Source organism: Saccostrea cucullata, unplaced genomic scaffold, assembly GCF_032062105.1.
Source record: "Saccostrea cucullata isolate Sc308-1 unplaced genomic scaffold, CSIRO_AGI_Scuc_v1 ctg734, whole genome shotgun sequence".
NCBI lineage: Eukaryota > Metazoa > Mollusca > Bivalvia > Ostreida > Ostreidae > Saccostrea > Saccostrea cuccullata.
Genome location: NW_026928122.1, coordinates 191,488 through 212,767, shown reverse-complemented (window position 1 = coordinate 212,767; position 21,280 = coordinate 191,488). Strand labels below are relative to the sequence as shown.

The window sequence follows — 21,280 nt, the reverse complement described above, 5'->3', positions numbered from 1 at the left end:
ATGATGATGGAGGTGATTTGCTATTTTTAATTTATTGATTTAGTTATAAAAAGGGTCAATGGGGCACCCTTGGAAGAGATGAGATCCAAGAAATTTTTTTTATGGCTTTAGATTAATTACATACATATCCACTTGCCATTTCAAAAAAATAAAGAAGCATGAAACATGCTGGTTTTTAAATAATTTAATTGCTTAATTCACATTCTTTGCACTTAAAAATATAATTATTTATTTGTTATACCTACATAGTAGGATGTGACAATTTTCATTCAAAAATTCATTTCACAATACATATACATGCCATCTTAGATTATAGATAGTCCTGAAGCATTCTTGTCTCTGCTTCATTCTTCCCTCAAAAATACACTTATATATGTATGTGTTTTAAATATGTTTAATACATACTATTGCTGTCTTTAAAGACAGCACTTATAGATAATTCAAATTTGTAAAAATTTAAATAATGATTATGACTGAAATACTATGCCACATGAGTAGAGAACCATGTGTGAAAACATTGATATCACCAAAGTTTATGATCCACATTTTCAATATGTAAAATATATACACATAGAAAACTTTATTCTGCATCAATAATTTGGACCCTCTTTATTCTGGATCATAAGCCAACACTGAGCTTAGCCACTTTTCAGTCACTGCTACATCCACTGACTTTCTTGATGAATATTCAACAATCTGGAAAGAAAAAAAACGATATATTTAGTTTTGTAATATATTGTGTAATAATTTCCTGTTACTTAATACAGGTATATATCAGCAACCAAAAGATTAGCTTTACAACCAATGACTTTTTTAATTTACTTTTTTGTACTAGGGTTTATAAGGAGGCCACTTATTAACTCACCTGGTCCCTCTGCAACTTTCCTGTAGCAAAATACTCTGACTTTGGATGAGCAAAGTATAATCCAGACACAGAAGCCGCAGGGAACATTGCTAAGGATTCTGTCAGAGTTATCCCCACTTTGTCAGCCTTTAGGAGGCGCCACATCACTTCCTTTTCTGTGTGATCAGGCTGGCTAGGGTAACCAGGTGCTGGTCTTATACCCTGTCATTAAGAAATAATTTTCACTCGACACTAAAGCTAATCATTTCAAATAAAATATGCACGTATATGTACATGAGGTCATGGGAAAACATTTTGAAAACAGCTTTAGAGTATGAATGCTATAAACATATTCATTATTTATTTTATTGGAAAACTTTTGTTTTCCAAATATGTTTCTAGAATACAGTAGAGAATTCTAGTAACCATATAATGTAATTCAACAGAATTTTCAATATCAATAGATAATTGAAGCCAAAAAAAAATATACCTGATATTTAATTTTGTGCAGATCGTTGGCTTCTAACACCTCTTCACATGCATAACCCCAAATCTCTTTTCGCACTCTCTCATGCAACTCCTCAGCAAATGCCTGAATGAAAAGAATTAATACGTAGCTGAGACAATTGATATGCCATCAATTTCTGCTCTATCAAATATACATCTTTCATGATTTGTGACTCAATGCAATGGCACCTTACCTCTGCAAGTCTGTCAGCTAAAGCTTTGACCATGATAATTCCATAGTCATCAAACTTCTCTTCATATCTGGAATAAGACAACAACTCATAAGTTAACTAACATATAAAAAAATTATTAAACTACTCTTACAATAAAAATATCATTTTTAAAATTATACCCCCTAAATTACATTTTTCTGACATTTTAAAAATGGTGCCACCCCAAAACAGAACCAGCAGTTACTGATAAATCTATATACAAATTTCATTTCAGTATGTGCAATGGTTGCTAAGAAAATGAACGGAAACTGCAAATAATTGGAATTTTTCTAAGTCTGATAAACATAAAAATGGAGATTTGTCCATTGCTTATTTACCTGATAAATCTGTAAAAATTTCAAACAAAAAAAAATTAACAAAAAATAACTGGAATTTTTCAATGTTCAAGGGGAATAACTCCAAAAATGGAAATGACAAAACAAAACTTGGCCTAGATATTTATCTGATATGCCTGTATACCAAATTTCATTTCAGTATGTGCAAGGGTTGTGAAGAAAATGAACGGAAACTAAATGGACCAACAGACAGCAGCAAAGCAATATGCCCTCCCTTCTTCTAAGGGGCATAAAAATTATTCTAATAATTACATTTTGCACATTTTATCCACCCCATGACCAGCAGTCACTGCAAACAAGCCAATGTGATCTTTCTTGCCAGAACTCTTAGGAGCTATGAAGTCTGATAAACATAAATATGGAGATTTGTCCATTGCTTCTTTCTCTGCCTGAAAATTCAAACAAAATTTTTTTTTATTAAAAAGGTAATTGTACAATTTGATTCCACATGGAAATGACATTAACAAAATAGAAACAATGTCTGTTTAACTTAAGTCCCAAAAGTTAACTCTGATCATATTAATATAAAAATCATAGAAATGCGAAAGTAAAAATGTCTTTCCTTTGGAGAAAAAAAAGTTCCCAATAGATGTATTTGTTCTTATACCTGTTGCCTGAGTCCATGAAGGACCTCTATCACCTCCCCGTCCTTGTTATACACCTCGATGTCATCCCCCACACTATTGGCGGGGTAGAACGCCACCACACCGTGGGCCTGCAGCTTGTTGGTGGTGGTTATCGTTTTCAGCAAGTTCTGGGCATCATTGTAAACTCTCTTGGCCTCTGGACCTGACATTTCAAAATCAAATGTCACATTTCAATCATGAAGCTTACTATGCATGATAATCTTTTCAGAAAGAATGAAATACTGACCTATAGAAGGCAGAATATTTTATCTAATGATTTATCAACTTATTAAATATATTACAACTGATAATTAGTTTATCCATGTACAAACTATTGCATACATTTAAAATATTAGCTTACATTTTTTTAATGAACTGAACTGTGCAATAAACTCTTACCCACAGTTTTGTCCTTGAATATCTTGGGATACCCTCTGTTGGGGTATTTCCCTCTGAGCTGCCATACATCAAAGAAAGGTTTCCAGTCAATGTATGGAATCAGGCGAGATAGGTCGTAATTCTCGTATGTTTTTACGCCTATTACAGTGGGTTGTGGAGCTGAATAGGGAGAATATCAAAGTCTAATTTTATATACAACCTAAACTAATTATCCATTTCTTAAGAGTTAAATGTACATGTAAGCAAGAGTCAAATTTCCTGGGTCACATTTTAATTTGTAGAATTGTTAGACAATTGTTTTCAAGAAATATTGTGAAAACAATAAAATAAACTTCATGTATGAACATCGTTTTTTTTTTTAAAACAGGGCTCTGAGGCCATAAACTTAAACTTATTTCAAACAAAGTCTAATGAGGAATTAATAGTGAAAAGTGAGACTGACATCAAAAGTGCACTTGTCTATATTTCAGGGTCCCAGAGCCAGGATTGCATTTATTGAATAATTTTTGTTAAAATTGAGTTAGCTGTTCCCAACATTATTGAAACAATGTTACTGAACAACAAGCAAAAAGAATCAAAATAAACAAACAAACTTAACAAACAAACAAACCTGGTGGAGATATGGTCCAGTCTATAGAGAGCTTCTTCTCTCTGGCCTTTTCAATTGACAAATATTTTCTGTCCTGAAATGAGAAACATGGCATTCAATAATTGCTGTAAATAATTAAATGTCTTAGGAGTGTTCTTTCATAGAATTCTAAACCTCTTCTTCCGATGCTATATTATATCTATATATCTATTACAATCCATTTCTTTTAACAGAATGACCTACAAAATTTAACTATGGACTTGTTTTTTGTTATCCAGATCAATTTTAACAAGTCGGCTGCGTGGCGCAGTGGTAAGAGCGTCTGCTCTAGATTCACGAAGGAAGGAGTTGATCCTTACATTGCAGGTTCGAATCCCACTGTGGGAGAATCCATATAAACATTAAACCGAGAAATGCTCAAAGAAGACCACCTGCTCAATGGCCCTCAGTGCCGAGTTACATATTATAGGCAAGTAATGAAAAAATTAGAGAGGGACCAACAATATACAATCAATCAATCAATTTTAACAATGATCCAATTTGAATATAAGAGAATCCAAATTAAGCTTTTACATTTACATTCCATTTAATTTTGAAATAGTCTTGTAATTTGTGATTTTCTTCTTGTATAATTTCTTTGATACAATTTTGTATTTTCTTACTTTACTTTAAGGCCACTGTAATGATCTGTCCTGATTTCCTCATAATCCTCGGACACTTCATCTATATAGTCATCTTTGTTTTCCTCATCAAGTAGTTGTGAACACTGATAAAAAAGTGACATCATTTAACACTTAAAGGTTATTTTTTCAACATTTACAAGATTAATTTTACATTTTGCATATGAAATTTATCTGCTAATTCTTGATCTAATATCCATAAAGTGAATCTAATTACAAATGAGAGATGGATTTTCCCATCTTTTGTCCACTTTAATACACTATATGAATAGTATACACAATATAAATAAAATTTTTATTTCTTCAATCCAAAAAAATATAATTGTTTGGGCAGCTTCTGTTATGCTCACACTCACTCACACCCCCACAGGAAAATTACATTCCACACTTTTGGAGGGGATAAAAAACATCCAATACATGACCACCACCACACTTTTGGAGGCATCCAATACATGAATGGTGGGTGACTTGTATCTTGGGGCTATCTTAACTGCTGTGTGGGTCCTAAAGTAAACAAAGAAAAAATTTTTCTACAGATTTTCAATTATTGATCAGATTATAAATAATATGACCACAGAACATACAGGCACATTTTCAATAAAATTGCCTTTTTAAAATTTCATACCTTCAGTTTTTTAATGCCAATTTTTTTCTCTAAATTTGTGTGAATAATCTTCGCAAGATTATTTTATCATTGGTTATTCTTTACAGGGTATTAAACAATATTTATTCAAGTGATTGGCAATACGTACTTTGAGGTAGTGGCTCCACCAATCAGAAGGGGGACCTTCATTCCAATCCTCTCCATCTCCTTGGCAACGTAAATCATTTCATCTAGGGAGGGGGTGATGAGTCCAGACAAACCAATGATGTCTGAAACAAGTCAAGGTAATGTTATGTAAAAAAAATTCAAAAACCTTGACAACCACTTTTAAATTATTTCCATGTACAAGAAACAATTATTGTTTTAAGGATAAATGTAAAAGTGAACACAGGGTATAATAAATAAATACAGATGTATCAAATATTTATAAAAATAATATAATCAACATGAAATCAACTGATTTAATTAATTTAACGTTATTATTGAATATTCTTTTTATAATCCCCACCTGCATTTTCCTCCATGGCTGTCTGAAGAATCTTCTCACATGGTGTCATTACTCCCAGATCTATGACTCTTGATGAAAAAATAAAATATCAACATGAATTACTACACACCAAAGACACTTTTTTTTAAATTAGCATCATGCTTAGGAATTAATTTATATGCAAATCCAAAAGACTTACTTGAAATTGTTACAAGCCAAAACAACCCCCACAATATTCTTGCCAATGTCGTGGACATCTCCTTTTACTGTTGCCAAGACGATGACTCCAGAATATCCACTTTCCTATTCAAAACATATATGCCAGGATTCATGTAGAAAAACACATCTTATTTAACTAAGGAAAGTCTCTAATCATGCTACTGCATAAAAGGTGCTCAATCTGAGATTGTCAATGAACAATTATGTTCATACACACAAGTTTTGAGAGTGACCAAATTCTAATGATAACTTGTCAGAAAGACAACCAACAGGTTTTATCAAAATAATTAACAAGTATTATACACAGTCAAACCTCATTATCTGTAATTCACTGGGTTTAAGAAAACAGCACACACCCATAGCACTGTATATATTTGTAAAATTGGTTTATTAAAAAGGTAAAATCCAAGATAGGCCCATGAACACCTCTTTTCTATCCCTGCTTTTTAAAGAATTTTCCTATATATTTCTATGTAAATTTGTTGTCATCCTTGTTTCAAACTTGAGTAATGACACAATAAATATGATGAATTATGGCTTGGTCATTCTTGAGAAGAAGATTTTTAAAGAATTTTCCTATATATTTCTATGTAAAACTTTGATCATTTTTTACCCCCGGGGGTGACTTTAACAAACTTGAATCTACACTACCTGAGGATGCTTCCATATAAATATGATGAATTATGGCTTGGTCATTCTTGAGAAGAAGATTTTTAAAGAATTTTCCTATATATTTCTATGTAAAACTTTTTTTTGGCCCCGCCCTGGATTTAACAAACTCAATATCACTACCTGAGGATGCTTTCATATTAATATGATGAATTATGGCTTGGTCATTCTTGAGAAGAAGATTTTTAAAGAATTTTCCTATATATTTCTATGTAAAACTTTGAAGCCATTTTGGCCCCGCCCTATCATAAAATCAATCTACACTATCAGGATGGTTCCATATAAATATGTAATTATGGCTTGGTCATTCTTGAAAGAAGATTTTTGAATTTTCCTATATATTTCTATGTAAATTTGGTCAGCATTTTCCTCCATGGCTGTCTGAAGAATCTTTTCACATGGTGTCATTACACCCAGATCTATGACTCTTGATGAGAAAAATTATATATAAACATGAATTTTGATGCACACCAATGACAAATTAACATAAGTTAAAGTAATAATGGCTATATGCAAAACCAAAAGAATTTTCTTATATTTCTTGAAATTGTTACAAGCCAAAACAACTCCCACAATATTCTTGCCAATGTCGTGGACATCTCCTTTTACTGTTGCCAGGACAATAACTCCAGAATATCCACTTTCCTATTCAAAACAATGAAATGCCAGAATATACATTACTGTTGCAGTTCACAGGGAAAAAACACATCATTTAAAACTTGTGAATACAAAGTTTGGAACCCTAAGTTGATGATGAACAACACATTTTAAAATATAGAAATAGGTGTTTATATACGTGTTATTATGGGTGAATTATAGGTAGTCAGAGATTATCCAGGAACAATAATGTGTTTCATTGAGATTACAATACATAAACAGGGTGTTTACTTCTAACTCACTCCAACAAATCTATATTTCAGATATCTATGTTTGAAATAACAAGGTTTAACTGCAACTTTCCTGGGACATAAAAACTCACCACAGCTCCAGTCTTTTTCATTCGCTCCTCTTTTTCCTTTTCCATGAAAGGAATCAAATGACCCACAGCTTTCTTCATGACACGGGCAGATTTGATCACCTGGGGTAAAAACATTTTCCCTGCCCCAAATAGATCCCCCACCACACTCATTCCCTTCATCAGCGGTCCTTCAATGACGTTCAAAGGTCGTGGGTACAATTCCTGGTTCTGACGGGCCTCCTCTGTGTCATCTATCACATACTTGTCTATTCCCTATTGACAGTAATACTCACTAATGAGTACAAATATACCCCTATCATAATTTTAATTGAAGCTAAAACAAACAAGCATCAACACTGGCTTTAAATACTTAAATCACTTTTTATTCGCGAGAACTTTTTCGGGTAATTACGCGAGACAGTGTGCTCGTGAAAATTTAATTCTCGCATGTAATAGTATTCCATAAGATTATATAGAACAATAACCACAATTCGTGAAAATATTGTCTCGCTAATCAAGAGTCAAAGACTATCTTGTGAAAATAAGGTGTCGCGAAAATTTAGTGATCTACAGGAACATACTGGATTTTAAATACGGTGGTGCTCAACATGTAACAAAATTTTTATTTCTGTGTAATTTACTGAATCAGGGAATTAGAAATTCAGTTGCATTAATATTCTTTGTTTCATTGCCAAACTCAAAAATTAATATCTACTCATCATTGTTCTTATTAAACATATACACAATATCTTATCACCTTAACAAGAGAAAACTCCAGTCTTTCCTCTACATTTTTGTTCCTCCATTCATCACTCACTGCTGCCTTCTTGGCATCTTTTCCCATACTCTGCAGGTACAATTTAAGATCATAATTTTATTTCATAATTTTTCAAAATAATTTTTAAGAAGACATTAAAGTTGACAATGTTCACAAAACTGCAAAAGAGAAAAGTTGACTAAAATTCATTATTACCATACAAGTGGAAAATTTAGCGAGACGCAAATTTAGCAATTTGTCCTTCAAAACTGGTATTTTATTTTTAGCGAGATGTTATTTTAGTGATTTTAAAATGCACATTAAAGAATCTATTACAAATAAAACGCAATTAATTTTTAGCGATATTCAATTTCAGCGATCTCGACACCCTCGCTAATAATGCCAAAATTAAATCCTCGCTAAAAATTCTACTTATACTGTATTATAAACTTTGAAATTATGTTGACTACACTAATTCACCTAAAAGATACAAATTGATTTTACCCTTAACACATGCTTTTCAGCCAAGAATTATTACAAAATTTCACCTGAGCATATGCTAGCAGTTTTTCTGTCCCATCTGGATCTTTGTTCCACAGCAAATTTTCAGATAGTTCCAGAAGCTTGGGCTCAATATCATCATAAACGGGCAGACATCCAGCATTCACAATACCCATGTCCATTCCATTCTAAATATACACATGTACCATTAGGAGCCAGATAATAAATGAAAACTGAGGCTTCACCTAATATCACCGATTACTTTTTGTTAATTAGTGATTTTCTGATATTCTCAGAGGAAAATCATTTGGTCTAATTATGAAAAATATTCTATCAGTATATAGCCCATTTTGACTCGGAAACATTCTACTACTAGAATAAATGTAATTAATTGTGGCTGTGTTTAGCATATATACAATTAAAAGAATTGTGTTCAACAGGAGTTTTTCCCCTGTTATATAACTTTCAAAATGGTTCGTAAACAGCTTGTGAGCTGAAGATCTTTACTGATATATATGGCTCAAGTAATAATTAATAAAAATCTTCCAATTTGTTTTTAATTATTTTTGAAGTCTAACATTAAAATTCCAAAATTTCTTGACTACAGCTAGCTACCAAGAACCTTCTGAATACCTTGATTGCATGATAAAGGAACACACTATGCATGGCCTCTCGAACAGCATCCATTCCACGAAAGGAAAATGAGAAATTAGACACACCTCCACTAACTCTGGCCCCTGGTAAATTCTCCTAAAATAGGAATTCTCTTAAATTATTTAAAAGGTCAAGGTTATTTTGTTAATCAGCTATAAAATAATGAAAAGGAAAATTAATTATCAGATTTACTTAATTAAGCATAACACCTGGCAAAGCTGCTCATTTCAAATAACTTGTGAGCAACTTGGGCCAATATAAAATTATTGTTTGTTTGGAATTGCCTCCCGCCTCATTGAAATGCCCCCTCCTGAAAAAATTTTATTGACCAAAAGTAGGAAGATTTTTTTTTATTTAATCATTTTTTTTGGCCCATTACCTGTATCACATGCACCATACAAAACATTGAAATATAGTGTCAGATCTATGTAAAATTAGTTTTCAATTAAAAAAAAAAATTAATTTCCCTCCCTCCCTCCTGTGTCTGAAACCCTTCAGGCGGCAATTCCAAACAAACAAATTTTTAAGTATGGCCTTATACTCATATTTTAGTACAACCTTGATGTCTTTGGTTGCCATGATGAAATCTACTCCATATGTGTTGTGTTCTTCGATTCCTGTTGCTATGGTGAGGATATTTGGGTCAAATATTATGTCATTAGGGTTAAACTTCACTTTGTCCACAAGTATTCTGTAGGACCTCGCACAAATTTCGTACTTCCTTTTCCTGTCTGCTGCCTTTACAGTGGAAGAAAAATATTTTGTTTGATTTTTTTTTCTAAAATCACAAGTAAATGCAGGATTTTATTTTTTGATATTATACTTTTCATGGTACTCACTTGTCCTTGCTCATCAAATGCCATAATTACAACAGCACCACCATAAAGTTTGATCTTCCTGGCCTTTTCTATAAAGTCCTCCTCTCCTTCTTTCAAGCTAATACTGTTTACAATGCATTTTCCCTGAGTGCATTTCAGTCCTGCTTCTATCACAGCAAAGTTTGAGGAATCTATACAGAGGGGCACCTGTTAAGAAATAACACACACGAAATTATGCAATAAAATATTCAACAATTCTTCATATAGAAAATATGTTGTCCTTCCTGCAGATACATGTAAATCAAAATTATCAGGATACTGATCATTACATAATAATAGGTTTTCAGCAAACCTTTAAGATTTCTGGTTTTGATATTGAGCATTAAATGAATTTTATACTTTTGTTGAGCTTTTTGGATGTGAAGCAGAGAGATTGGAAAATTTGATGAATTGCACACCTTAAAGATTTTAGGTTCTGATATTGACCATTAAATGATTTTACACTTTTTTGATGGGTCACAAACCTTTGAGATTTCTGGTTCTGAAGCAATGAGATTGGTAAATTTGGACATGCATGCCACTCCATCTAACATCCCTTCATCCATGTTGATATCCAGGACTTGGGCTCCATTTTCTACCTGAGTTTTTGCAATACTTAAGGCTTCCTGTAAAGTAGTAACAGCTCTAGGTTAAGGTATCTCAAGATTACAAATATACATTTAGGATATATCTTATATTTTTAAACAAGTGTTACAAAAAATAAAGTTAATACACATAAGGGAATCAAAATGTCAATGGTACATCTTTATACAAATGTACTGTTTGTACAATGCAAAAGTTTTTAAAAAGCTAATCGAAATACAATCATGTTCAATTTATAATGTCTATGCATGAATAATCCTTGATAACATGAAGACATCTTTATCAGAAGCCTGGGATTTTTTTCTTACCTCGTACTCTCCATTTTTAATAAGTTTGGCAAACTTTCGAGATCCTGCCACATTACATCTCTCCCCAATATTCACAAAGTTAGTGTATGGCCCTATATATGTCGGCTCAAGACCTGAGGAACAAGAGAAAATTATTCTGAATACTTCATATGCAAAATATTACAATGAAATACATGTACCTCCTTCATTATTTAAAAAAAAATTGTATGTAGGCCTACAGGCTTAAAAGTATTTCGTATTCTGACTGAAAGTATTTTCTTTGTGTTTTGTATGAAATTGAATAGCCTACAAAATTTAATGTTACCTGAGAGCATCATGAAGTCTTTTCTAAGCTCCTGTGGTGGAATTCTTGGTTTGAACTGAGAAACCCCTTCTGCTATTGCTCTGAAAGAAAAATTAAATACTATGTACATGTATTCTATCAAAGGGAAAGAACTGCAACATACTAATGGATGATCAATGTGTACAAAACAACATGTATTTTAAAATGTTGGAGTACTCAATAGGAGAAATAATATGCCTTTAATTACTGTACATAAATCACATCCAAGTTAAATCACTTGTAATGCATATAGAAAAATTCAAACTATTAAACAATTAAGAACTCTGCAAAGAGTGAGAAACCACTGACATTCTAATTCACTTACCTAATGTGTTCGGGTGTGGTCCCACAACACCCACCTACAATGTTCAGCAGGCCAGCCTGGGCAAAACTCTGAAAAATACACAGCAAGACTCAAATAACAAAACTATATAACTACAATCAAACCTCATTATTTCTGATTGGATTGGTCAAGAAAAATAATTGAATTCAAGAGGATTAAAGATATTGGAGATAAAAAAAACTAAAAGTGGATTGGGCTTCATCCGACTTTCATATGTAAATCATAATCTAGATCATATTAATATAAGAATTACCGAAGATCAGCTGTATTAATATTTGTACAATATTTCTTTCCATGAATTTTTTTGACTTTGCATGCAAAGACTCTGCAAAAAATTTTGCACTCTGCAACCATTGTACACTGTTATTAGCCTTACTGAAAGTTGTTCACTCATGCTCTCTGGGGTTTCATCATAATCTCCAAATGTATTTGGTAATCCTGTAAAATGTAAAATATCATATAAGTTTTGTTTCTTGGAATTTCTTTTTCCACATCTCTGGAAAATTACAGCAGATTAGCAAAGAGTACTGAAAAATAATGATGTGAAATCAAACCTGCATTTGGATAGCATATTGTGTATGCTGTTGTATTTTTACTGACTGCCTCAATGAAAGGCCTCATCTCATTGGCACCTAACGCACAATTTAATCCAATACTGAAAACAGAAGAACAGTGTCATAGGAAATATCAACTGTAGAAATTGACAGACTACATTCAAGCAATTAAGCTCAAACATATTTGTCAAATCAACTAAATCAAAGATCATATTTAAAGGACTTTCCACTTATATATCATTTTTCAGCAAAATAAGTCATGGTTCCAAACAAGTAGATGATATATTTAATGTAATTTATTATTGTCAATAAGGTCATGAGTCCACAGCATATTTTCTTCAGTAGAGGACTGAATCTACATACCACATAGGATTTGCATGAGACACACTGATAATGAAAGCCTCTGTGGTCTGGCCTGATAGAGTTCTACCACTCTTGTCTACAATTGTTCCAGACACAAACACGGGACACTCAAAGTTCTCTTTCTGAAACAGTTCTTCAATGGCAAACAGTGCTGCCTTGGAATTTGCTGTGTCGAAAATTGTCTCCACCAGTAACACATCAGCCCCTCCTTCTATCAGTCCCTTGGCTTGTTCTGTGTATGCTTCAACCAGTTCATCAAAAGCTGACGAAGAAATGGTTTGAATAGGAATAAAATAAATAAGTCTTGCACAAATAAGATAAGTTTCACCTTTCTCCATTTTCGCTAGCCAAGGGTTTATGATCCGCTCCACTCCTCTTGAACACAGAGAGAAGAGAAGCAGATTTTAATCCCTATAATAAGGCTAGTGAAGATGACATTTCTCATCTTACTCCAAGATGATTGGATAACATGGATAAATTGAGAGCTCTGAGGTGAAAGTATTTGTCACTGATAAATTTAAAATGATAAAAGCCTAAGAAGAAAATTATTATAAGTTAATGTATCACTGACAAATTTTAATTTAAATGATAAAGCCTGAGAAGAAAATTATTATAAGTTAATGTAGCTATGGCGATTAATGAGATGGTCACTTACTGATGTTCCTATACTCTGGTTTCTCCACAGAGGGAGATATTGACAGTGTTCTGTTTGTTGGACCCATTGCACCAGCTACATATTTTGGAATGCCTGTGCAAACAAAAATTTCAACATTTTAAATGATTTACTGAAATAATTATGTGGGTAAACACATATACATAAAATATTTATTCATGGTTTAAGTCTCATATATATATATAGCATATAATTATAATGTGATTTTTTTCGTTGCATTTATTTTTTGTTATGAGGAGGGGTGGTTATGGTGTGTATCCCGACCTGTTTTATTTGAAACCTCTTCTGCTGCCTGCTTTGCAATTTTTGCAGCTTCAAAGTTTAATCTGTATGTCTGGAAAAAAGCAAAATATGGAGTTTGCAAAATAAAGGTTGTTAAAAACACAATTTTTCATTTCTTAATAATTAAATAATACCAAGTGTTCTGTTCCATAGTCAGCCTGAGCAATCCTGGTCCCACTAAATGTATTTGTTTCCACAAAATCTGCACCAGCTTCTAAATAATCCTAAAGAGGAAAAGAGTAAATAGTAAAAATGGTGGTGGTGGTGGGGGGGGGGGGGTAAATCTTTTAATTTATATTAAAGAATTAATATAAAGATATTTAAAGAATAAATAGTCAAGTCTAGAGTGATATAACACTGATCCAACAACATTTGAACAGGAACTTTATTTAAATGTAATAATTCTTTTTTTTTATTTTCTACATGGCAGATGCAGCTTAGAGTGTTTGTTATGTTGAACAACTGCAGTTTTCCTCCTATTGGTTACCTATAGGATTTTAAAACATTAACTTCATGTAATGCTTCTTACTATTATACAAGAAATGGTTACAAATAAATATAAACCTTATGAATATCCAATATAATTTTGGGCTGAGTTAGAACAAGTATATCATTATTCCCCTTAAGACTTTTAGGATGATCTTTGAACTCTTCTCCTCTGAAGTCTTCTTCCTCGAGGCGATGCATCTGAATCATCGTTCCCATACCACCATCAAATATCATGATCCGCTCCTTTAGAGTCTTCTCTATTTTTTCCATCACTTGAAAATAAATAATCAGTCAGCAAATAATTCTTTTACTAGCAACTCTGAAACTCTTGTTTGAATATGAACACATATGAAACACACATTAATCTAAAAACAGAAAGTATGACACCCTCAAGCACTTTACATTAAGATTTGCGTCGTCTGAAAAAAAGGGCGACAACTTTTTTGTTGTTAAACAAAGTACGGGAAAATATTATATTTGTATTTTTAAAATATACAAACCTGTATTCCCTACAGATTTGGAATCAGAAACCGTTGGAGGCATTGTGATATTTTCTTTAATTTATCAATCAAATCGTTTTGCAAGCTGCACGACGTGCTCTTTGTATCTGCACTGTTCACGGTCTCGCGACCAAATGATTCCCTTCGTGTGCGATTTCGTTTTATAACAGCGCGCACTGCTTCCGGTGTCGGGCGGATGTGACGTAATAGATTCGTGGAAGGTTTGTGCTGTTGTGTCAAAACAGAAAATATGACCATGACTATCTGTAAAAGTTAAGAAATTAAGTGAAAAGTTCGTGAGTTTTGGTAGTCGGTGTGACGGTCTTGTTTTGGGTAGGTAAAGGACAAACGAAATTTGGCTGATTTGTATACGTAAAATGAATTTTAAATAACATGGAATAACAGCATGAAGATACATCACTGTATATCACTATATGTACACAGGTTTTGTTTAAAAATCTCCCAAATGCTCTCATTCTTATTGCTGTTAAACGGCATTTCTATGTATAATCTCTGTATTTACCAGTTCATTAATATTCAGTCCAACGCCATCGTAAATTCATCAATATTCAGTCACATTTTTCTCCATGACCCAGTTTTTTTTCTTTCATATTGCACTTAACAGTGACTTAACTAGATTGTATGTGTGAGTTTCCATTATTGGAATAAATATAATGCTAAGAAAAAGAACACCTGTTCAAAATATCAGTAAAATAGACACAGATTATTGATCACAGGTCCCTGTCACATAAAAAAAAAATGACAGTTTTTCACACAGTATGATTCACATTTCTTGGTGGACACAACCATAAACATATCAAAACTTTATTTCTTTTGAGAAATGTCAATAATTTTAAAATTGTATACATGTACTTTAGGTGATATCTTAGAGCAAGATCAATGATAGCGAGAAGACGCCGTACCAACTCTGGATCTGATTCTAAACAACAAAGCGGAATATCCACACAAACAAGTCAGACAATTGTCTCAGAGATTCCAGTAGAAACAGAAATGTCTTGTAGAGATCGAACCAATGAGTTCCTTTCTGCAGCAAAATTATTACAATCAAGACAGGTATGATATATATAGTACATTTTATAAGCAAATTTCACAAATATTTAAGATGGATTATTTATATCTAGATTATGAGCTGACTTTCTTACTTCTTACTGTATCGAAAAAAAAAAAATAACACACACACACAGGGGGATGGAAGGGAGAATATCCGAAAATTTCATGTGCCTATCATCACAGTCATACTGTATTCCTCTCTTCAAGTTTCTTGAAACCAAAAGGCGATTAGCAGGGGATTTTAGCTTCATGTTTGAAATAAATTGTTAATTAGTAGTAACAAAACATGAATCCAACTCTGGGGTGCATTGAGCATGACACTCTCCCCCATTTGAGGGTTTCTTTTTGTTGTTTAAGAAAATGTGTATCGTAACATGATTTATTTATCCACTGCAGGGAAATGGAACACTGGCTCACAAGAGAAACCCTGCATTACGACAAAGGAGTGAATTTACTCAAATTGCAAAGTAATTTCAAATTATTTAAATGGTCACATTATTTCATTTCTTAAATTGCCAAAAATTGCATGTAAACATTGAAAGATGAAAATATTGCATATCATCCCAGTGAAGTAAAATTGGTTGAAATTTGTTTTAATTAAATATTTGATGCAATTAAGGCCAAAAAAAATTAATTAATAGTTTCTCAGGCCAAAAAATTCAAAATTCAATGCGGCAGGCAGACTTTTTTTTTTTTTTTTTGAAGCAGGTTTTACACCTTTTTTCAACCATTTGTTCAAAAAAATGATAATATCTACTGATTCTTAATGTTTGTTCTCTGAAATTAGTTATGACATGTTTTTAACTTTAAATAATGTTATTCCAAATATTTATTTAAAAGTTAATTCATAAAATACTGTAAATTTAGAAGAAATATCTTGTTTTTCTAATAAAAACGCCTATCTTATCATTTAGTAAAAGGGGAATAACTCGATTTTCTTTTTCAACTTGGAAAAATAGAAAATTGAGTTATTTCCCTTTTCAATACATCAATAAAATTGATCAATGCGGCCGTTTTTGAACTGATGCGGCGGTGCCTGAGAAACAATTGATTAATTTTTTTGGGCCTAAGAGAGTTTTTGTCTCTCCAAGTGATCAGATTACTTTGATCAAAAAAAGGATTTTGATTCATAAATTAAATATACATGAATATCTATAAGTATTTCATTCAACCATTGGATATTTTTCTCTTCAGAAAAATTGGCCGTGACTTGGCAAACACATTTGCAAAACTTGAAAAACTCACCATGTGTAAGTACCATATCAAAGTCAATTTTCATTTTTTTCTTCATCAAAGTGTTTTGTAAATCAACAATACGTTATCGTCAGTTATTCATGTGTGACTCACTTCGACTCTCTCTATAATCTGATTTGAGGGAGCTTATGGAGTCAAAACTGTGCTTTGCGATGATGATGATGACAGTCATAAAACAATGACTTATTTGTAATCTGTATTTTTAAAGTGGCTAAGAAGAAGTCCCTCTTTGATGACAAGCCGGTGGAGATCCAGGAGCTGACGTACATAATTAATCAGGACATACAGAGTCTGAACAAGCAGATAGCACAGCTACAACAGGTGGCCAAGTCACACCCCAACGCCAGGCACGTACAGAGTCACTCCAACTCCGTGGTTGTGTCCCTACAGGTCAGTAGAGGCTGTGTGACCTTGACCCAAAAAATGGACTTGTTACTATGCTACTTACTACTTTCACTTTCTGTTACAATTTATAGGGCATCTGCAGTTCATTTAAAGTTAAGCACAATTAAGAATCACGATCTGATTGGTTCAAACATGGTTAACACTGTCAATTTTAAAATACATGTACAGTGTACATGTATGAAATAGGTTAATGATAAGTAATGATCAGGGATTGTTTCTCTAATAGATATGTTTGCAAATTTTTAAAAACATGGCACAAAATTAATTTAATTAACATTATCTTCTTTTAACAGTCAAAACTTGCCACCATGTCAAATGATTTCAAAGAAGTCTTAGAAGTCAGAACAGAGGTATGTTTGCTGAAGAAATTAATTTTATTTATAGGTTTCAGGGTTTCAGATTGGCGTCGGCCATTGACCATTTGCCGATAAAAATGCAATATGGCAGGAAAAAATTAAATTTACCTGCCAACATGGCCTATAAGTTTGACATTGAACAGACAGAATGGCTGATTAACTTCTGGATGTAAAGGCCAGTCGTAAACATGGTACAGTTTAGATCTAATTGTTTTTACTATTTTCTGCAACTGCAGATTCAATCAGCCAATGTCATTTGGGTATATTAAATCTTGACAAAACCCATTGAATTGAATTAAAAAAAAAAAAATCCCATTCTGTTTCAATATATTGATATTGTTTAAAAGAAACAAAAAATTATTTTACACTTTATTGAAAGGAAAATTAATATACAGTCAATTCTCGAATTATCGCCATTCGATTCATCACCATTTTCGCTATACCGCCATGATTTGCCAAGAACGTTTTTCCTGCTATATAAAATTCTCTTTATAACGCCAAATTCGCATACCGCCATCCGCCACCCTGTTTTCACAACAAACGTCCATTTCTAAGTGTCAATTATCTCGATATACCGCCACAGGTGCATGTGGTCAGTGAAGCACGGCTAATTGGTTGACGCTATCCCTGTTGTAAAGCATGCAAAGCCAGGCAAGGTACATGCAATTAAATAATTAAATAAGAATTAAATAAACAATGATTTTAACATGAACTGTTATGATAATTTTGTTTTCTGTTTAATAAAAATCATTTAGTGACGGCTTTGCCACAAAGGCGGTCGTTGTTTAAGAACACAGATAACGATATTATTTTGATGATCTCTGCTTTAAACAATGCAAAATTTGCTTAAAAAATAATTATACGGTATAAATTGTGAACGTTTTATTAACAATGATACCTTAAACAATGAATATTCAAGAATTCATTTTAATTTATCGGCAATATATCACGACGATCGACCCAGCATTTTTTTTTCAATATCAGTCGTAAGATTTACATGCATCCACATGTGCTTGTCTTTATTTCATAACTGCACATTTTGTTTTAGCAAATTGTGCATAAAAAATTACTTGAAGTATTTTAAAACTTAGAAATATGTTTTAATATGTACATGTACATGTAATAATGAGAATAGAAACGCTAAATTGTATTTCTAAGAACGGTAACTCTACTTCTGGTTTCCTAAACGATGGGAAATTCAATTCATCGCCAAATTCGTTATACCGCCATGATTTCTAAATTACAAAAGGTGGCGGTTTATCGAGAATTAACTGTATATTTATGAATATTTTATGTAATTAAATGATTTTTTGTAAAAGTCTTACAGAAATCTGAGTAAGTTTAACTTTTCTATTGGCCTATAATTTTAGGAAGTTTTGGACAGAATGGCCTATAACTTTTCTGGTAAATATGCCAGATGTCTTATAGTTACTTATTTCAATCTGAAACCCTGAGGTTTTCTTTCCCTATGACTTACTAACTAATTGTTAATTTTGTCACATGAAAATTTATTGTTGACTTTGTCTATGATGGTTAAGAAATACCGGTATTTCTTTAAAGGTTTTTAGTTAATTTTTTGTACTAAATCCATAATGCTTATATTTAAAAATTTTTAAAAAATTGTTATTTTGTCAGAATTTAAGGCACCAGAAGACAAGGCGAGATCAGTTCTCCGAGTCCCCCGCCATGTCTAACACAACGTACAGCAATCACAGTAAGTTCTGAAGAAAAATGTATGTAATATATTTATTTGATTTTATTTTTTGAAAAATACAGTGAAACACACTGATAGCAAACACTTTTATGAATTGATGCATACAGTGAAGCAATTATCATATCTTGTGTCTATAAAATATATTATGAACCTAGTTTTTATAATGAACAAAAAAAATCGCCCACCCCTGGCACTTGGTTATAAGCATGATTTAATGTACAGCAATGCTTAAAATTCTTGTGAAAAAAAGAAGAATTTTTTTAAACATGCGATGGAAATACATAAAAACATTGCAATGTTTTTCAATTTGAGGGCCTTGCATACATTTTATGCACATGGTTTGTGCAGGAAATTGGTTTATTTGCAACAGGATAGTCATCAAGGGAAGTAAATCCAGGATTTCTGATGGAATCTCTTCTTATTATAGAACTTTGATTGTTACACAAGACATATATAAACTCATCATATTGTTTAATATACATACTTGTTTCGATTTGTACTTGTGTCTTTGACTATCCTTGTTTGATGAATACAAGTATGTAATATTTCAACACGCCTTAAAAAAGTCTAAGAGATTTAGAACTCAGGTTAATACTTTAATGTATATTGTGAATGTGAATTATTGAAATTTTCATCAGACTTCTTTTTCAGTATAAAGATTAAATTCTTTTCTCTGCACAGGTTCAGTATTGTTTCAAGATGAAATGAATTCCCAGGGCGCCACAGGAGGGGGTGACGTTGTCCTCAATATGGACGGAATGGACAAAAATAGATTTCAGCAGCAGATGCAGCTGATAGATCAACAGGTAGGTGAAATATATTTTTAAAAATTAATAAAAATGTGAAGCCATCTTTTAAAAAAATGTTTCTTTGCCCTTTCCTGATCAACTACCTAAATATTGCCTTGCTGAAAACTTTTTTTTTATGTCTAGGAAATGATTTTTTTTTAATTCCTAGATATTCTCAACCTGTCAACTTGTATGTTAAAATTTTCTAGTTAAAAAAAAATTCCCATGTACAATTCTATACAAAATTTTGCACATATTTTTGACATTGTGACAAAATCTTACAAAATTCTCCCAGTTTACCTGGAAAATATTCAAGTTACCTACCTGAATACAGTGTATTAATCTAAGAGAAATATTGCTGCTTTCTAAAAAAAAAAAAAAAAAAAAAAAAAAAAAAAAAAAAAAAAAAAATCCTTAATACATATATATGTATAAAGTGTTTCCTCTTTCTATCTGAAGAACAGCTAATAATATAAATTGTTTTTCTTGGTTTATTTAGGATGATTACATCCAGGATAGAGCAGACACCATGAAGAATATAGAGAGTACGATTGTAGAATTAGGAGGAATATTCACACAGCTAGCACATATGGTCAAAGAACAAGAAGAAATGGTGCACAGGTCAGTAGAACTTACCTTTGTAGTAAAATGTGCTCTGAATTCTTGTAAGCACAACTAGAATTTTTTAAAGCAAAAATCAAATATGTAGATTATAAATGTTGACTTTTGAAAATCTCTATTCTTTTAGAAAAGTGTAATGTTGTGTATGGAGTGATTCATTTTCAGTTTTAATATCTATATTTTGTATGTAGTGTCACACTTTATCTTTCAGAATTGATGCCAATACAGATGATGCAGTTATGAATGTAGAAGCAGCTCACAGTGAAATTCTGAAGTACTTTCAGTCAGTGACATCAAATCGATGGCTAATGATCAAGATATTTGCTGTTCTTATATTATTCTTCATCATATTTGTTGTATTTATGGCATAAACACCCCCTCCTTCCCCAACTCAAGTCAAGTATGATCCATGTCATCAAAATCAAATCAGAACTCAACATAAGTAATTTTTACCATTGGTATAAAAAATATATACCATTATTATCAATTTGCTGGTGCAATGAAATCAGAAAACAATGTCTCCTTTTTATTATTACATGCTTCATTGCTTACATCTTTTTTGGTATAGGGAAATGAAATTTTACATTGAGACAAAGATTGAATTTTCTTATTCATCATGTGTTGTAATTGTGAAAGAATGGTTGGTTGCTCTTCAAGTTATTTGACATAATTGGTCATTTATAAGTGAAAAACTGGACCAGAGCAAACACTTGAA

At 32.3% G+C, this 21,280-nt stretch overlaps 2 protein-coding genes across 4 annotated transcripts; one reads left to right on the top strand and one right to left on the bottom strand.

Moving 5' to 3' along the window:
- Positions 1-169: 169 nt before the first annotated feature.
- LOC134276510 (methionine synthase-like) lies at positions 170-14,520 on the bottom strand. 3 transcript variants are annotated; one of them, XM_062758762.1, is made up of 31 exons: positions 14,357-14,520; positions 13,932-14,128; positions 13,502-13,591; positions 13,350-13,419; positions 13,068-13,160; positions 12,413-12,674; positions 12,050-12,150; positions 11,872-11,933; positions 11,478-11,545; positions 11,135-11,214; positions 10,831-10,943; positions 10,405-10,545; positions 9,902-10,087; positions 9,621-9,800; positions 9,042-9,158; positions 8,456-8,596; positions 7,908-7,997; positions 7,172-7,423; positions 6,734-6,837; positions 6,553-6,619; positions 4,966-5,087; positions 4,636-4,717; positions 4,201-4,299; positions 3,555-3,627; positions 2,945-3,103; positions 2,527-2,708; positions 2,172-2,308; positions 1,546-1,612; positions 1,335-1,436; positions 866-1,066; positions 170-696 (listed from the first exon to the last, which is right to left on the bottom strand). In XM_062758762.1, the coding sequence occupies exons 1-31, from the start codon at positions 14,397-14,399 to the stop codon at positions 610-612; spliced, it is 3,768 nt and encodes a 1,255-aa protein (XP_062614746.1). In that variant the 5' UTR covers positions 14,400-14,520; the 3' UTR covers positions 170-609. The 3 variants fall into 3 exon arrangements, with proteins under 3 accessions (XP_062614746.1, XP_062614745.1, XP_062614744.1); XM_062758761.1 differs by lacking the exon at positions 6,553-6,619 and adding an exon at positions 5,326-5,393 and having other exon boundaries at positions 4,966-5,086; XM_062758760.1 differs by lacking the exons at positions 6,553-6,619; positions 6,734-6,837 and adding exons at positions 5,326-5,393; positions 5,504-5,607 and having other exon boundaries at positions 4,966-5,086.
- Positions 14,521-14,551: 31 nt separating this feature from the next.
- Positions 14,552-20,940, top strand: LOC134276511 (syntaxin-5-like). The gene is made up of 10 exons (XM_062758763.1): positions 14,552-14,689; positions 15,235-15,430; positions 15,824-15,894; positions 16,622-16,677; positions 16,890-17,071; positions 17,380-17,436; positions 19,078-19,156; positions 19,838-19,962; positions 20,444-20,565; positions 20,777-20,940. Exons 2-10 carry the CDS (start codon positions 15,257-15,259, stop codon positions 20,934-20,936), a joined length of 1,026 nt encoding a protein of 341 aa, XP_062614747.1. The 5' UTR covers positions 14,552-14,689; positions 15,235-15,256; the 3' UTR covers positions 20,937-20,940.
- The last annotated feature ends 340 nt before the right edge of the window (positions 20,941-21,280 follow it).

What these genes read in the sequence shown, in the direction of transcription:
- LOC134276511 (XM_062758763.1), top strand. Translation starts at nt 15,257, where the DNA reads ATGATAGCGAGAAGACGCCGTACCAACTCTGGATCTGATTCTAAACAA. An exon ending in GAATTTACTCAAATTGCAAA is followed by an intron (nt 15,895 to 16,621) that starts GTAATTTCAAAT and finishes TTTTCTCTTCAG; the next exon opens with AAAAATTGGCCGTGACTTGG. An exon ending in ACTTGAAAAACTCACCATGT is followed by an intron (nt 16,678 to 16,889) that starts GTAAGTACCATA and finishes GTATTTTTAAAG; the next exon opens with TGGCTAAGAAGAAGTCCCTC.
- LOC134276510 (XM_062758762.1), bottom strand. Translation starts at nt 14,399, where the DNA reads ATGCCTCCAACGGTTTCTGATTCCAAATCTGTAGGGAATACAG. An exon ending in TCCTTTATCATGCAATCAAG is followed by an intron (nt 8,597 to 9,041) that starts GTATTCAGAAGG and finishes GTGTATATTTAG; the next exon opens with AATGGAATGGACATGGGTAT. An exon ending in GTGGATAAAATGTGCAAAAT is followed by an intron (nt 1,613 to 2,171) that starts GTAATTATTAGA and finishes GTCTTATTCCAG; the next exon opens with ATATGAAGAGAAGTTTGATG.